Genomic DNA, 19,184 nt, shown 5'->3' with positions numbered 1-19,184 from the left:
GTCATTTTAGTGGCTAAAAGATGATTTTGCTATATAGGTGACATTATAACATCCACTGAGGCATTCCAGAGAAGCAGAAACATTTGATTTTCACTTAGACCAAAACAACCCTTTCCTGCTGTAGCCAACAGTGCTGTTCCTTGGATGGTAAGATCTGCGAAGAAAATTTATTAAGAGGTAATACAGAACTCAAGTTGACAAAATTACACTTCTATAACTCTGGTACTTCCTCCACTCTGAAGTGACAGAGGGATAGAGTCTGCGGCATTGTGAAAACGTTAAAATAAAAAACCATAAAACTCTTTCAATATAATGGTTCAGCTCTGACACAGGCCTGCAGCAGTAACTGATGCTGATGATTAGCAGATGGTCCCGAGAGATGCATTATCTATTTTTTTTCTACAGAATTTTTGTGTTCTTTAAATTCAGAGATGTGACATGAAGATCTGCATGTGGCATACACCTACTGAAGATAAACAATTAATCTGTCTTTTACTATATTTTGGTGGTTTTACTCTGGAACATTGCTTTCCATTTATGATGCAGATACACTGCCAATAGTTCCAGCTCCACAAAGTGGCAATAATTCCAGCCACCTTTCAACAATGTAAAAAACCAGTTCAAGTGACAATGATGACTGAAACCAAGCTTCATCTGTACAATCAGAAAGAGTGAACATTGGCTGTGTTTAATCCAATGGAAATTTTGGTGAAGACTTCAAGTACAGTTAGATTAACATCAGGAGAGCCTTCAAGATTTATAAAATATAAACCAGAAGTTGATTAGACATAGTGGAGCTTAAGAAAAACTGAATCCAAATACTCATTAGCCAAATAAGGTATTTTCCTGTCTCAATTTTCACTTTTTACATGTTTTCATGTGCTCTACTCCCTCAGTACTGTCGGGGTGACAACAGGGAGGTGGCCAGATAAGAAAACAGAACTACCATAGCTGGATGAATCTTTAGTTTTCTAATATATATTTTTCTGAAGAATAAAGATATCAACAGCCTATTGTAAATGAATACAGCATGTAATCTTATTGAAGGTTTCCTTTAAACACGAAAAATAAAGAAGTGAAAACTACTGAAAATTCTCTTGTATTATCTGAACACACTTCAAGTAAAGTATTTCTATTAATTTCTGGCAGCAGCTTTCTTTCTTTGGCCCCCCAGTAGCTGCATCCTAAAGATATGAATTTTTTGATTCACAGTTCACTGAGGAGCTGATTTCCAGCTCAAGGCTGGTGAGCACTAGCAATTCATGGAATGTAATGGCTGGTGTCATACAGGGGGGCAGACCATGATCTCATGGTCTCTTCTGGCCTTAAACTCAAGGAATTATTATCCAATTTTGCAGCTAATGTCCTTGGAAGTGAACTCTATTTCCATTTTAATGCAGAACTATAAGATGACGATAGAGACAATACACAGATCTGCCTGAAAGTTGAAAGGTAACAAAAGAGAACACTCCGGATAATAAAAAGCAGCTGCATGAAGGAAGTTTTAAAGTAACAGTGCACATGCTTAAAACAGTGTGCTAGACAATACTTTTACAAAATTAGGCAAGAAAAAGCTTGGAGTGCTTACAGGGCAGCAGAACTTTTTAGGGTTAACTGTGCTTCTGTCCAAAAAGCAAGTGAGCAAGAGAGCCCAGAGAGCGAGCAGCACACACACAGACACAGACACACAGTGCGGTGCACAGAGATACAACACAGCCACAAGGAGCACACATTATAGCACTGGAGCACTGACTCAATTAACCCGCTCGGGCTTTCTTCCAGACAAACCCCCCACTCACTCACTTCCCTGCCTTTCAAGCTGGATACGCTGGAATGAGTCAATCAACAAACAAGGGCAGCAGCAAACTGCGAGCTTTGCTTATGAACAAAGATAAAACTGCACGCAGACTCTGCTCATCACTTAAATAAAATCAACAAAGGATGGAAGAGAAAGGACAGCAAAAAAGAACACAACCTTATTTCTATCTTTTTTAAAATGTGGTAAGAAAGATTCCTCTCGATTTCAGAGTTGGAGAAAATATCTTGGTGAGAAATATTATTTTCCCAAAATACAAATTCTTAATCTTGGTGATAGAAGAAATATAAGTGCTAAACAAAAACACATGAAGAAACAAGCTTCAGAAATATTATAACAGCAAAAAGCAAACAATCAATTTGTTTTCTAGAAAGTAGTAAAAAAATCTCGAAATTCACCGTGTGATGAAAAAGAAAATTACAAAGGATCTTCCTGGATGCAAAGTGAACTCTACTAAAATGCAGAGAAAGAGGTAAGGCTTTCTTCACCTGAATATTGCAACACATCAAATCTTCTCAGTAACTGAGAATTTGCTCAGTTTAACGCCGGAACAGCTGTTTGAGTCCCTGCTTGAAGGGGGAAATGCAAGTCTTAAGTCGTTAGCAGAGTTGAGAGAGAGACAGAAGAGACAGAGAAAGAGAGAAAGAGAAAGGAAGAGAACAGGCTGTGCTTAATAAAAGCCCTGCTCAGATTACAAAAACAAGCGTTTTACTCACCCCCACCCCTTCAAGTAATGGGTAAATTTAGATGTCTCAGTTCGATAAATCTTTACGGTCCCCTTGAGACTGTCACCAGTGTTTTATTGTCTGCAGCTTCCTGACCCTCACCTGATAAATTAGGAACTGTAGAGATCAAAACGGAAATCTCATACATAATTTCTGAAGGTATTTTTGGGTTACCCTCTGTGGAGAAATAGGATTCTTAATAAGGGGAAATATGGGAACTGCTGCCTGCCTACGCACACACTGCTGGAGACAAGACACTCGGGAGAGGAGGAGTTGCAAACACACAACTCGAGCATCTGCCTTTGCATCAGTTTGTACTCACAAAGAGCAAATCTACATACGCTGTATCTAAACGGAACTGTCTGGCATTGAGATTCATCTATCACTTTTTTACTGCTGTAGAAAGAAAGAAAAAGAAAAGGAAGCTAATGCACTGCTTACTTTTCACAGCTACTGAATTTTTCCCTATAATCTTCTGAAACCTGAACCTCGCTACAAAGGGGAGACAGACCACTGAACCCTACCAGAGATGGACATGAGACAGGACTTTCATTTTTAAGTCTATTTTGCACTCAGCAAGGCACAGGATAATAAAACTGGATACCAGCTTGGACATGGTCACAGTATCTCAAAATAGCAGATGACCAGTTCACTATACTGACCATGCTGGCCTTTCCTCAGGACCATCCTGGACCAGAGAGGAACACTGAACTCTTGCACCGTACACGATTCCTGCGCAAAACACAGCTCCTGAACACATTCTGCTGGACACAAAAATGTCCCATCCTTTACATTTCTTGAACGGGTTTGGAGCTGGCAATGGATCTTTGTCGGCTCTCTCAGTAACAGGAGCACCCAAGCAGGACGACCCAAGTGACGAACAAGGAAACAAAGTGCGCTGGGCAGCGCTGCTGATCCTCCTGCTGATAATCCCCACCATTGGGGGGAACATACTTGTCATACTGGCCGTGTCCCTGGAGAAAAAGTTGCAATATGCTACCAACTACTTTTTGACGTCCTTGGCAGTGGCAGATTTGCTCGTGGGTCTGTTTGTGATGCCCATTGCCCTCCTCATAATATTATTTGGTAAGTACAGCATGTTTGTTTCATCAGGCTTGCATATGGGGTACAATTTAAACAGAAAAACTGTTTGCTTTCCACCATTACAATTTTAAAAATCACTTGCATAACAGATGCTAAATCTTTTCTCCCTCTCACCTTAATAGATCTTAATGCTTTTATGAGAAGTACAACTACTGTGCATATTCCTTCCTTTGAAACAAACCATTCAAAAATCACCCGAGACTTAGAACTGATTTAAATAGGAGCTGGACACAGGAAATTACATTTTGTACAGTGTAATATAATTTTTAACAACATCAACACAATGCTGGTATTTTTGGTATTGGATATCATACTAATTGTAGGCAGTCTTCTCTTAAAAAACTTGAAATTAAGACTAAGTATATGTTCAGGACACTGAACAGGTTTTGAACTTTCTAAAAATCAGGCACCTGATTTTACTTGGGTATTGACTCCAAGCTCCATGAGCAGAGATGGTCCCTGGCACCATCAGTGACAACAAATTTTACCAGTACCAGTTTCAGAGAAATCTATTTTCTCCTACCCTTGGGAAAGCAGCGGACTGTAAAGCATCACAAAGAATTAACTCATCTGTCAAGCCACAGAAGCCTCAATCCATGTACCTAATGTTTGAAATTCAGATTGTCATTTAGTCTTTTTCATATGAAATAAAATAGGTTTTTTTTTCTACCTGAATGTACACTGGGTGTGACATTTTCTTTCCCACTAGTCCTTACAGAATAAGCATGATTTTTCCAAAGTCTCTCATGCCCAGCTTTACTTCAGATATTGCTTCTGACAATTAATCAGAGGCAGCTCCATGGGAAAGTCTCTCTCTTTTACTCCTAAGGTTTCTTTTAGAATACATTTTAAATGGTTTATTTTCATATCATAAATGGAAAAAACCCAATAAGACAAGTTTTTCAATAAACTTACAGATTTACATAATTATCTTTAAGGTATAGACAGATACCACTGGGCCCTAGATAACGAAAGGCTGCAGGAGTTCATTTTTCCTAGGCTAGGCTCTAAGAGTTGCCAGAGCAACAAGCAAACACAATCATAAACTTTATTTCAGAAAGGCTGTCAGTAGCTTTTGTTTGCTGCAGAAAACTGGTATCACTTTATTAACAAATGTGTTTATTCACTAAATGCCTTGAGAATGAATTTCTGTATAATACAGACTGCTTCTCCCTAAACAGAAATGTAAATTGGAGCTCAGAATTCAGTGTTGAGATAATAAAATGGTTTTTTCAAGCAACAGTTTCTAAAAAGAAAACTGAAGGTAAATAACTAAGACAGTAACTTTTAACTCAAAAAACTCAGCCACTCATAGAAAACCTTGATATGTCAAGTATGTGTAAGGAGGCAAGGAGCAGATATGCATTTACATATATACACACAGATACTGTAACTGCTTAATTCCTGTCAAAGGTCTCATTAATAATAAAACTACTAACCACAACAAGTACTAGTATGGACTTGCAATCAACATAAAGGGAAGGCAAATTCTGGATTTTGTGGAGTTCTTTTTTTGGTGGTGGAGGAGTTTTTATGGTTTGGATTTTTTTTAAATTATTTTCTTCTGCTGGACTAACCAATCTTTTCTTTATAACTTTATAAAGAGACTATTGCTCCTTAATCTCTCAATTAATCCAGTGCTATGCCCTGGTTACAACAGTTTAAAGCATGCTAGGAATCTTAATTCAGAAGTCAAACAAAAACATCTTTCATGATGCAGAAAATTTACCAGAGGGTAGTAAAATCAGTTCTAATTAATGAAGACTGCAACCCACCTTCCACATAACAGTGGTTAAAACTCAAATTTCTCACACACAAGTCTCTCCTTGGCAGCCAACCAGAAAACTGCTTTGCCTCTTCACCGACTGGGAGAAGATGCTGAGGTGTTTATAGGAGTTCAAAGTGTGAGCAAAACACAAGGAGTTACTGGAATGAAGCTAGAACAGACATTTAAATACATGACAAGTCTAAATCTTGAAGCTACATTAGCCAGATAACTACTTGAACAAAGAATAGTCATTGATAGCCAGACAGCAAACTAAATCCTGGCACTTCCACACAGGAATGTTTCCATAATAATGAAAGAGCCGGGTGCAGCTTCTAGATACCGAGTACAAATATTATGCTTCCCATTTGGGATTGATATCTAATTATGTAGAGAATATCTGAGGGAAAAGGTGTGAAATAAAGTGCAGTCACACTAAGATCCCGACTGCACAAATTAATGTGTCACAGGGTGTTCAAAACCTGCTACAGATATCGGTACACTCACAGAAAAATCATCAGAAATAGATTGTCTCTGTAACAAAGAGCTGACTCTTAAAAATAAGTAAATAAATGATTCAGTAACTCACTCCCAGGTGTAATGCCATGTTCAGCACATTATTTATTCTCAGCAGAGCAACCAAAATGTACTCTGGTACAAGCACACACAGCAATTTTAATTTAGGAGCGCCAAGTGTCAGAATACATAAACATTTCATAGCTTTTATTCCTTTCTAAATTCTTCTCCTTTCTTAAAAAAAAAATGCGTGCCCACTAGGAGATAATTCATTCTCTGAAATCCAGCTTTCAAAACAGTTACCCAAATTTCTAACACTCAGAACTACAGAAGGAAAGCAAAAATGTTGCTATTCACTGGATAGTGAAATTAGCAAATAAACTTGAGAGATCCTCCCATTTGCAAAGCCTGCACCAGGAAGAAGTCTGGCTTGATGGGCAATGGATTGATTGGAGATAGTACATGTACCATATTTTAAAATATATTCTGTACTTCTGATAGTCATCCACTTAAATCAGAAGGTAATGCTGCTTGTCCTAGGCTGCAGATCATTATTTTAATCTATCGCAAGCAATCATCTTCCCCCATTACTGATGATGAACCACAACAACAAATCTTCCCTTCTCGCTTGTGCAAACTACCAGAGGAAACTATTTAATCAAGGGCTACTTTCCGAAATCTCAAATCTAAAGATAAGTGACAATAAGTAGGAAAACAAAGGTTTATTTCTCACAAAGCAAATATAATTAAAAAACCAAACCATTACTTTAGTTAAATTAAAAATACTAGAGACCAGCCTGGAGACACAAAGCCTTGGCAGCCCACAGAGCCCAGTAGTGACATGACTGTGAACACCACACACAGCTACAGACACACACCCCCCGATGTGAACACTGAACTTTACGATTAAAGGAGCTGGTGGCTGAAAGTATCCATTTCCGTCTCAGCAAAAGCATTATTATCTAACAGCAACACAGCCCCTTCTTTACAGGTAACACATTTCTGCAGCCCTTATAGCAGAAGAACAAACAGTTTCTAAGTCTATTTAAAGAGTTCTCTTAATCATGCTTATACATGTACACAAGTAGTGCTTTCCCTCAAGCTTTCCGAAAACCTTTTGGCTTACAGCAAGAACAGCTCTTCTACACTGTACTTTGTTTTAAGGATTACACATTTCTAAGGTATTTCCTATAAATAAAGCTTTTCTTAAATAAAGATTAATCAAGGGTAGACAGTTGCAGTAAAAGCTGATCTTATTTCTCTTAAGGTGCAAGACAAATCTTAGAGCATGTATTCTATCTTGTTTTGACTCAAAATAAGGAAAATCTGCAACAGCAGCACTGTTGAAGTACTTGGAGGACATGAGGCAAAGTTTGTAGGAAAAAGGAATTTCTTTTTAACTTATACCACCTGACAGTTGGAGAAATCAGACAAGTTTTCAGGCAGGCACATTTGTTGGGTAACCATGGCATTTTAAAGTAAATTTTAAAAAATCCAATCATACATCAGCATTTCAATTCCCAAGAGAATCTCAGGGACGGAGAATCTCAGTCAGCCCAGTAAATGCTCTGGTCTGCTCTGACAATGTGGATCTCTACCAGGAGAATCAGAACTTGTAACAGTCCAAACTAAGCATGACCTGCTAATGGCTTTGCATCACCTCTTGGCAGGACATACTCATTTTACCTTCAGAGTTATAAAGCAGGACAACAACCAAGCACGTCACTATCACATTCAAGGGTCAGAGATGCTTTCTGAGTCCTAAAGGGAAATTAATATTCCATCTTTTACCCATTCCTAAGCCAACTGTGATAGACACTGCCACCAGCACCAGGAAAGCACAATAACTCAACGCAGAGCAGTCCCTCAAACACCAGGCACAGAGTTTCTAACACAGGTGTAACCAACAAATCAAAGTGAGCTATAGCAAAATACACCACAGATTGAATCCTAGACAACTATGTGACTCTTCTGGACTTTGATGTATCAGTTTCATGATATTTGTTTCATTTAAATAATAACCACCATCTTCAGTCCTTATCAGAACTTATCAGTTCTTATCAGCTACTGCATTTAAAGTCTACTTTGATTTTGTTTGGAAAAGAAACATCATCTCATACATGCAAATATAGTAGGACATAATGCCATAATCATGAACATGATAACTTACTGCTTTGAGCACCCAGATCAAAACTAGACAAAAATAAAGAAAATATAAGGTCATTCTGTTTAGTTGCACTTGTCAACTCACAAAAGGTCTTACAACTTAAAACATACAACGTTGCTTGCATCAGATCAGTGTTTATATGTAACTATATTTAAATAAAGGAAAAGGGCCTTTTGTTGCAAGGCAATCAAGGGGTTTCTTCTTTCAACAGTAAATTAATTAAAAAATGAAAGAATTTATCACACTGTGATTCTCCAGAACACAAAGGAGTTATAATCAAGGGAGTGGCACCCACATACTCTTTAAAAGAAGTATCAGCTGCTGACTTGGAAGTCCAGCTGTGTTATCTGCCATCCTTCAAGTTGTAGACCACACTTCCCATTGTTCATGTTTTATCTGAACTAATCTTTCATCACAAACTCAAAAGAAGTTGTCTTAATTTTCTGGAGTGAGCAAAAACATTTCAAGACCATCAAATCAGTTATTTCTTTTAACTGTTTTTTTATTATTATTATTAGAGCTGGTTACATGAGCCAGAATACTTTTGGCTTTCCTTTTTAAAGGAAATCCATTTCAGAAATGCACCTTACTGCCAGCTAAAAGTGCAGACACCAAAATTAAAGATGAGTAAGTGTTTCCTAATATACTAATTACCACTTTCTCATACCTGCCTGACAAGAGTAATTTTTCTGAAGCATAATTTCAACAATGAAATTTATTTTTAGGAAATAGGTATGGTAGATACTAAAATCTACCTGGTTAATAAATTGAAAACAGACTGCCTCTTTACCTTCTGCCTCACTGCCTACATCAGCCTCAGCTGAAGTCCTCTGCTTTGGGATGGCTGAGGATCAGTTCAGGGCTCCATCTATCCGTTCCCTTCTGTTTAACACAGAAGGTTTCCCAGCGTAGGTAACAGTGTAGACAAATACTTGTTATGTGTGTCTTTATAAAATTTTCAATACTCTGGAGCTTATAATTCAAGCCAAGGCAACACCATTATAATTTCTATCAGTCATATTGTGAAAAAATGTTTTGTCTCAAACTACTGCAACGTTACCACATTGGTAAGGCTGGACATTACAAAAGTCCAGCTCATTTGGCACTCTCAGCACACAGATCTATTTATTCCAAGCAAGGAAATTAAAACCAATCTGATTTATTAGAAATGTCTTCTTTTTTTCCCCCTTAATGATCATTCAACAAAGAACTGATTTCTCTGGCAATATTACTAATGTGCCTACTGACTGAGCATGGCTGAATTTTATAAGGGAGGAGAATATATTTAGTAGATCAACTTCTACCATTAAAAACAGAAAAATCTTCCTTGTTCACACATTCTTCCTGAGGACTACAGAACATCCTCATAGACACACAGCACTGAAGTGCACATCAAAGTGAACACTCCTAGCATTGGATTGCAATACTAACGAGTGAAAATAAACCAATTAAAGAAAAAATAATCAGAGTTTCATTTGGTATTGTAGATATTGATAGGGGAGACACAGCTCTCAAAAATACGAGCCTTTTGGAAAGCTGAACACTACGAAACCTTTACCTCGGGCACCATGCAGTTGACAGACCCTATGTTTGCTATAAAGATTAACATTAAAGATGGATAACTACTGTAAGAAACAGAATGTCAGACTTAAAATCCAAGCCATTGCTCTTGGGAGAAGAAAAAAAAAAGGACACTCATGAAAGCATTCAATTTTTATAAAATCATTACTGAGGCAGAACAGCCCTGCTTTGCCACTGTAGTGCTCAACTGTATCTGCTCAAGTGACACAGCAAATTCATTTTAAAACTGTGTGAACTAGACTCTTCAAAATCACCACTAAGGTTCAACCGTGATTTTACAATGACTGACTAATACACTGGTTATGACCCATTATCTTCTCCATTTAATAAAACCTTGAATCATAGGACTATCAAGGAGAAACAGCTGAATATAATCATTTAGCAGCAGGCTTGCAAGAACTCATTTTTCATAAACTTTTTAATCCAGAGTCCTTGCCACAAAGAACTTCTGATCTAAAAGGGACAAAAAGACAGGGAAAGGCAATATGATGATCAATACGATGGCAGCAACCCTGGCAGTTAAGAGCTAACTAAAATCTAAGACAGAATCCAGCTGAGGCAGTGGCAAAGCTCAGTTCCTGTAGTACTGTGAACTTCTCAAAAACACTGATGCCACACTGAAAATTCTCAAAAAGCTCAGATTCTGATGAGTTTTCTGTTCTCTTTCAGACAATACCTGGCCTTTACCAACTGCCTTGTGTCCTATCTGGCTGTTCCTCGATGTCCTCTTTTCCACAGCTTCCATCATGCACCTCTGTGCCATCTCACTAGACCGTTATATCGCGATAAAGAAGCCAATCCAGGCTAGTCAGTACAATTCATGGGCTACAACAATCATCAAAATCATCGTGGTTTGGCTCATTTCAATAGGTATGTGAGACATGGAGACTGGAAAAGGAACACAGAAGCTTTTCATGTCTAAAACAATAGGTGAAAGCTGGGCAAAATGGAAAATTTAGTCAAGTATTATTGATTAGCAGACCCCAACACCCAGGCTGGCCTAAGTCCACCTCTTGGATCACATATAGATACATCATAGAAATCTGCCTGAACTGCTGCTCCTTATCAGGCTCACCAGAAAGGCCAAGGATTGAGTCAGGATAATCATCACTCTTCTTCATAGTCCTGAAATTTCCAAAATCAGAAGACTATATCCATGTGCATAACAGGTCTCCCAGGAAAGCAAGATTCATGTTCCTGTGGTGGTATATTCTGTCCCAAACACAGTTTTAAGCCTTGATTAGATGCTGGTAAAATCTGTGCCTTACAATTGCCCCATGAAGCAAATACAGAAAGGTTTTAGTTACTTATACCAAACACTGAAATCTAAATGAGTGGCTGGGAACATCCACACTGAAGACTAAGACACACTACCAATACAGCATATAGAAAGGTTATTATCTAACAAAAAAAACCCCAAAACAACAAACCCTGAACAGGTTATATAAAGGATAACAATGTACAAACCTTTATGACATTAGCATCTCAGTGATGTGCATGCAACACTTCACCTGTCTTTGAAACAATAAATCTGCCAAATGTGGAAACATTTAATTCAAATAACTTAAGGCACACTGCAGGCAGCCATAGTGCTGTATGTTCTGTGCAAGAGAAAACAAAATTATGCTCTTTATTAAGGCATACGATGCATAGGAGAATGGGTACATCCACCTTCGTGGCTGAGGCAAATGTGCCTAAACCCAAAATTTCTGACTTTAAAAAAAAAGGAAAACTTAGTATGACAAGACATTTACAAGTTGACCTTTTAATGTCTGATTTATTGCCATTAACCACTGCTGTACTTTTCAATTTCTTTTTATCTAACACAAACCTACTCTGCAGCTGAGCCAGATTCTCCAAATCAAAGGTTAATTTGGTTCAATCCTTATATTAAATGTTTGCTGTATCTGAAGGTGTGCCTCTAATTGAGAAAGGGATCAAGTTGCTGGAGGGTAACCCATTTTTCTCACTGCCTTCAACCAACTTCAGTAAGCAGAGCAGCAGAGGAATACAGTAAATCCCTAGATCTCATTAAGTGGTATCAGAAAACAGCACAAATAACCTTCACCAGACAGCAAGGAACCTGTTGTTTTTGTTGTAATGTCAGACTGCTGGCAAATGAAGTGCTGACTGTAATTTAGTGGTTATAAAAAATTCATTTAAAAGACAAGACTGCTAACATTTTTTTAAACGAGTGGTGAATTACAGAGCTAGCCATCCTCATTTAAACACTCCTAAATATGCAGGAGACTTTAAACAACAAATCCATCTCAAACACATACTGCATAATTCTGGCAACTATTTAACTACTTGTATATATGAAAGAGTCAAGCAGAGTGAAAAAAATCAGCTGTCTGTGTCCAGTCACTTGGTTAATTTAAGAAGGAAAGACAAGATTTATGTAGTTACAAAACTGCCCTTCAAAAAGTGCAAAGGTTACTCTGGAGAAAAAAAAAGATGGCATTATGGAAATACATTTCACTGGAGGAGAAAGCCATACTAATTCCAACAACTAAAGTCAAAGCAATTCATGTGTTTTACACTTGAAAAGTTGACCACTTTATACCACTTCCTCAATCACTAAGGGTTAGGCCCAATCTCCTTAGAAAGGGCACTCTTAAAGCTCAGCTTGCCAAGTCTTACAAGTACTGTTCGACTCACGTGGTGTCTGTCACCCTGTGCCTGCTTCAGAGCTCAGGAATTACCTTTCTTTAGAAACCCCGAGGCTTCAGAGCCAATGAAGAGATCGCAAGCAATTACCATATGCTGAAGTACTTGTTTTCTCTCCTGTAGGCATTGCAATCCCGATCCCTATCAGAGGCATTGAAGACGGAAACGGCAACTCCACAAACATCACGTGTGTCCTGATGCCTGATCGTTTTCATGACTTCATTCTGTTCGGCTCAGTGGCTGCATTCTTCATTCCCCTCGCTATCATGATCGTCACCTATTTTCTGACAATCCAAGTGCTGCGCAAGAAGGCCTATTTGATCCACAAACCGCCCCAGCGTTTCACTTGGTCAACAGTGTCCACAGTATTCCAGCGTGACACAACACCCGCCTCCTCACCGGAGAAGGTGGCCATGCTAAATGGCTCCAGGAAGGACCAGACTTTGTCCAGTGACATGCCTCTCTGCAGGACATCTACAATTGGGAGGAAGTCCATGCAAACCATAACCAATGAGCAAAGGGCATCAAAAGTTCTGGGGATTGTATTTTTTCTTTTCCTGCTGATGTGGTGCCCATTTTTCATAACAAACATAAGTTCAGTTCTGTGCAACTCCTGCAACAAGGAGGTTTTCCAAAAGCTTTTGGAGATATTTGTTTGGATAGGATATCTATCCTCAGGAGTGAACCCTCTTGTATATACACTCTTCAACAAAACATTTAGGGAGGCTTTCAGCAGGTATATCACTTGCAACTACCAGACCATAAAGCCTATCAAGGCCCTGCGGAAGCGCTCCAGCAGGATCTCTTTCAGAAGCTCTGTGGCAGAAAATTCCAAGCTCTTTGTCATGAACGGGATGAGAAATGGGATTAACCCCATTATGTACCAGAGCCCAATGAGGCTGAGGAGCTCACCCATGCAGGCATCATCAGCCATTCTGCTGGACACCTTGCTGCTCACTGAGAATGAAGCTGATAAAACAGAAGAACAAGTCAGCTACGTATAGTGGAACTGCAGCTGTGTCTGTATATAGCATTGCTGTATGTATTATTCTAGATAACTGTGCTATAAGAGGGTATAAATACTATTGTTTTCTGTTATTTATGCAAGCAATATCTTATAAATTTATATTAATTCCTCTCTTCCAAAGACTTCTCTACTTTAACCCCAACCCCATGGCTGCCATGGTGGCAACCACAACTTCATTCCATGAAAAATGACTCATGCAGAACTGTAGCCTAAGGAAGAGGGAAATAAATAAAACCTAAATCAGTTTGAGTATGTGACTTCAGTTCTCATCATCTTCAGTCTCTTCAAAGCACATCTTTGTAAGGAAAGTATTTCTGTACAAACGCTACTATAACATTCACTCTTGCAAGAAGACAAAACTCTGTAGGTTGATGGTCTACAATGCAAGTAGCAGGAGGATGCAAGATCGTTGGTTTTAATTTAAATCTCTGTCCACAGACCAGCCCACAAGCTCACTGCATTCCCTCCTACAGATACATTCCTCTGCTGAGACTGAGTATCCACATACGAGCTTTTCTTGTTCTCTCAGGGTATGTAAGCCACAAGAAGAATCAGTTGCTCCCAGAGACCGTTGTACATGCACATTCCACAAGGCATGATTAAACATTCCGTGTGCAGAAATCATCTCTTTACTGTAGGGGCAGGCAGAATCTCTCACCCACCTGGATTCCATCTCCATTATACTCACACATGCATAAGCCCAGTATTGTCAGATTTGTTGCAGAAAACTGCCCTTTTATCTTTTCATGCTAAGAAAATGAAATATTTAATAAAATCAGAATGATAGATGATCAATGATCACGAGTAAAACTGGACAGGCAGTGCCTGGAGTATCCCTATAACTTATATGAACAGACTTCTTTTTTTATGACTACGGAAACTTCAGCAAAAGCTTTCCCTCATCCCATGTAGCTCACAGAAAGTACAAAAATCACGGACAGAATAGCTATTTCAAATGAAAATAAGAGCAAGTGTTTTAAGAGGCAGCAGAGACAACAGTTCATTGTGGTTTATCTTAGCTCAAAGTATTTAATTGGACTAATTGGCATAAGATTGGAGCCATAGAATCATAGAATAAAATCACAGAATTACAGCTCCCAATCTGCATGCTCTCCAACGTGCTCTAGACTTCTATATGAGCACAAAATTCAAAGACAGAATTGGTCCTTACAACCTATAAGGGCTACTGAAGTCTGTCATGTGGGAAATCAGAAGCTTCTGACAGTTCCAGACCATCCCTCTTTGGGAAAAGAAACCAGATTTCCTCAAAGTACTGGAGTTCTTACAGCAAACACCTAGATCACCATTTTTTCAATAGTTTCCATTTCTAGTAAGATTTTCAGCTTGGGCTTTGTTTTCATTTTTCATGTTTTCAGCATTCTTTAGTTACACACTAAAATTATGTAGAGCAAAAGGCTTAGGTTTTTTTCATCTGCAGAACAGAAAGTGCTAAAGATAACGTGTCCTTCTAACATCTATTTTTATATATTTAATTTAAAACATATGCAAGCTGCAAACAGAGCAACTGCCAGAGAGTTCCAGGAGAAAGCATTAAAAATACATTTGTGGTACTTACTGTAAAAGTTGTCTTCTTCCTCTCCTTTTTGGTGATAGTCAGTAGCCATTTAAGTCAGAAAAAGTTCTAACTGCTCTCACTCCTCTTTAGGCAACCAAAATTTGTTTAGGAGGATTCTGTATTTAAAAACCAGAATTGATGGACTGCTATAGCTATGAAAGATACCTACTCTTAAAAATGTTTGAGAATCAAAAGCTTTTAATAAGACCTAGATTACTTTGAAGCTCAAACAGGGAGGGAGTAGCATCACAAAATCACCAAACCCTCCAAAACTTCCAGCTACATAGCTGAAAACATCACAGAGCAGTGCTTTATTTAACTTAGAACAGGTGCTCTGAGACCAGGTAAAGGTGCGATCACATCCACAGAGTGATCACAGCAAAAAAACTTAAAAGCATCATTTGCAATGCAGGAACCAGCCTTCCTGAGGAATAACACCAAGAGGCAAACAGGTACAGTACAGTTCTTGAGGGGTTATTGCCCAGCAGTCAGAGAGCAAGAAGTCATCTTTGAAAACTTCCTTGATACTTAAAAAAATCCACATTAATTAAACAAAAAATGTTCATATAGCAGGCAACAAACATCTAATTTCAGCAAAAACTTAATTTTTCCCTTTCCAGAAGAAACATGACAGCTGCCTCACAGCATCTAGAAAAAAGAAAGTGGTAACTTAGTTCTCTTCTGTTTGACCCTGTTCTTGTACAGCTGTCAGTCTGCAATCTGTCTTACATGAGGAGTAATTTGCCCTTAGTGTCCCACAGAGAACAATTTCAAGGACCCTCTGTAATCAGTGCTTAGACTCCACAAACAGGAAATAAACCTTGAAGTCTCACCCAACAAAGATGTATCTTCTCAAGCCAGTATACTGATTTCTCAATTCTAGTAACTGTAAATAGAAGCTCAACATGTTCCAGTTACTGAATTTAGTCAGCAACAATAAACCTCAAGCAAAAGGACAAGTGACTAATCAAAAACCCAGTCTTCCTACAGAGAAAGGAAATTTCTCCATAGACAGAAACACATCAGCAAGAATGCAAGAACATTCCAATTAACACAGTAAGTGTAAGAAGACATTGTCCATGGACAAAGCAAACAAGCTGAGACTTCAGGTAACAGCCTTGCAAAGCAGAAGGACAGAGCAAAAAGAAAGAGGAAGAGAGATGCACAACTATGAAACAAGAACATAATGCATGGCAGAGATCTTGTTTTAGCAACTGTTTCTACAAGAACAGATATGAACAGAGACGTCACCTTCATTAGCAAGACAAAATCAGAGTCACTGCAAGCTACTGTAAGAAAGCACAAGTTTGTTGTATGGTAACTAAGGACAACACTTTGTGTGGTATCGACAAGCGAGGCAAGAGGCTCAGGACTAAAGCACCATCTTTAGGTAACACAAATTTGTAAAATATATTTTTACATACTGGCTGTGAAGTGAGAGTATTCTTATAACTTCCAGCTTCTTTCATAAAGATAGCAGCCTAAATAATAATCGATATAAACTTTGCAATCACTTGGTAGTAGAACACAAGGACATTTTTACAGGAGAAATTCCCATTTAACACAAAAGAAACAAAAAGGGATTCCTTTTCCGGGAGCAAAATGCTCCCAATTCTTTCAGAACCTGGCCCATGCCAAGTCAACCACCTGGCCAGCTCTATGGCCTCTATACACTCCATAACTTACACAGTTACCTTGTTCAACTTTTCTCATTATCACAAAAACTTTTATCTGGCATATTTAACTTCTTTTTAAACTACAGAAAAGCCAGACAAACAAAAGTCAAAGCTGATCTGCAACATCCAAGCACTACGGGAAGGAACACAATTTAGAAGAACAGTGGACAAGTACTCTGTTTTTGTTGTTGTTTAATTATTTAAAATACATTAGGAGATACTTAGTCAATGTTCTGGCTGTCTATGTAATTAAAAATTACAGCACAGTCATGGACATAAGGACTCAGAAGTCTTGCAGAGAGGAAGATAATGGAGTTCAAAGACTAATAGAATAAGTGCCTTGAAATGCAAATGAAAGGATTATCTTAAAAAAACTAAACAAAACCAAAAATCAACAAAAACCAAACACGAAACTCTCACCAAACCAACCAACCAAAAAAAACCAAGCAAAGTCAACCAAACAAAATCCCAGCCTTTAAGTCACCCTGAGAAAGAGAGAAGCAAGAAATTCAGCTAATCTCAAAAGTGGTAGAAAATGCATTTCACGAAGTCAGTGAAATCCTGAAGGATTGACTTTGGAGTTTTCAGTAGGGTACGAGCTGGGCTGAAGGAACTATGTCAGGTTTGCACCAATCATTAATTTACTTATCTGTGTAGACATTCCAGTTTATAGGAGGAAGTTGAAACACTTCTGAGATTTTCAAAAGCTCTCAAGTGATAAAAGGCTCTGAGCCCTACATTCCAAAGTAAATAAAATCTCATGCATATAAGCAGTCTAGAACAAAGAGAAAACAATGGCAGGGAAAGAACCAATGCAAGATGTCATACTGTATTCCTTGAAACAATGAATGTATTTGTGCAATCTGAATGTACAGTTATAATTCTCATTAGAAGTTGATTAATTTTGCCAGATGCCAAGAGACTTCTCCAACACGTTCCAGTTTGGTCACTAAAGACACACAGCTTTGTTTCCAGTTTCAGACCTGCAGCTAAAGGCTTTTTCAAACCAAAAAGACTTAATTGAAAGTCTGTGGCTTCTTCTGATTATAATAAGATTTCTGTTACTTCCGTTTCACTGAAAGGGACTCTCATTCTCCTCTCCCAGGAAGACTGAATAAGACAAAGATAAAATGGGTAGAAGAGTAAACAAAACTCTTTTAAGCTTTCCTATGCAAGAATTAACAAGCAGGTATGTTTCACTAAATTCCTCTTCTTCACAATTAAAACACTGAAGAAGTCACTGGTACAGATCACATTAGAGTGACTGTCAGCCTCATACTCAGTTACCCAGATCATCTGCCATCGGCCTTCTGGATAAAGGTAGGCCAGAGGAGTTAAAGAAAACAAACTGTCCAAGTCTTCCTGAAATAAAATCCAAGTGTATCTGATCTGTTTGTCTTAAAACAAATATACAGTGTTAAAATACCAAAGGCTATGTAAACACAAAGAATACAAAAGCAGGAAACGTTATTATTTCACTTGCATCATCCTAAAATGACAAACTGAACACGAGCCATGCAGAGTTCTCCATGTTTGGGTAGTCTGCACTTATCAGTTGAGACTACACCTTCCTTTTGGGAATCTCTAGAGGCTGCATTGTTCCCTCTCCTGCCCTTAGGCTTTTCCCAACAATACTGCACCATGGCAAAAGCAGCATCCTGCAACTTAAGTTCTACTTCCCCACGACTCTCACTCCCCTGGACTTCACAACTCCTATGAGAGCATTAAACTTTTATAGTTCATGCTTTGAAGCACTGGTGCATCCCATATTGAGGCTTTCTCACAAATCAGATTTGTTCTATCCATAAAACATTTACCTCCTCATTTTGTATACAAACTAAAGTGTTTAGATACACTGCAGCACTGCTCTAACAACATAAAAATAAAGCTGACTACATAAACTAATCACATCTCACTCTGCCATATCAACAAAGATCAACTCATGATATAAAGTGGTAAAAATTAAGATAAAAATAATTGTTTCCATTTCTAAAAAGCAAAACACTTAAATTTATCATGTTTTCCATCTCATCATAATAGTGTTAAAAAAAAAGCTGACCAGAAATCACGAGCACCTTAAATGCTGTTTTCCAATAGCCACAAATATTTTATAAACCACTTCAGTAGAAAAAAAGGAACAATATATAAATATCAACAATAAGGTAAGTTTGCCATCTATGATCACTGGTAAAAGGATCAGGACTGGGAAAACAGAAACACATTACAGTAGCCAAGTCAACATACAGCTTCTTGTCCAGCCCTGCATCCACCCTGCAAGCTCCAAACATCTCAAGCTTTATTCATGCCTCTCTACCATTTTACAATAACATTTTACTTTGAAGTGTTTCCTGTAAGAAGTGGTCATATTTAAAAGAGGGAAGATGTAAAGTCAGAGGTCTTTATGCTGTACTATTTTGACTGTCTTGTTAGTTGGGAAGAGGAAGAAAGGAGGAGGCAGTTTTGAAACAATTCCCTTGCACAGAGTATTTTCTGATAATTTAATACAGCTGCATGAAAATGATCTGTTGCAAAATATATAACTAGTGCCTAATTTTTGTTTG

At 38.2% G+C, this 19,184-nt stretch overlaps 2 protein-coding genes across 2 annotated transcripts in view; one reads left to right on the top strand and one right to left on the bottom strand.

Annotated features, from left to right (window-relative positions):
- The window catches only part of PSMD1 (proteasome 26S subunit, non-ATPase 1), a 70,083-nt gene that overhangs the window by 31,232 nt on the left and 19,667 nt on the right, over positions 1 to 19,184 (bottom strand). The window lies entirely within an intron of this gene.
- On the top strand, positions 1,739 to 13,894 carry HTR2B (5-hydroxytryptamine receptor 2B). The gene is made up of 3 exons (XM_027751066.2): positions 1,739 to 3,627; positions 10,344 to 10,544; positions 12,468 to 13,894. The coding sequence occupies exons 1-3, from the start codon at positions 3,318 to 3,320 to the stop codon at positions 13,346 to 13,348; spliced, it is 1,392 nt and encodes a 463-aa protein (XP_027606867.1). The 5' UTR covers positions 1,739 to 3,317; the 3' UTR covers positions 13,349 to 13,894.

Source organism: Pipra filicauda, unplaced genomic scaffold, assembly GCF_003945595.2.
Source record: "Pipra filicauda isolate LSUMZ 115617 unplaced genomic scaffold, ASM394559v2 scaffold98_size3848907_pilon, whole genome shotgun sequence".
NCBI classification, from domain to species: Eukaryota; Metazoa; Chordata; class Aves; order Passeriformes; family Pipridae; genus Pipra; species Pipra filicauda.
The sequence above is the reverse complement of the archived record's forward strand: the minus strand, read 5'-3'. Positions and strand labels throughout refer to the sequence as shown.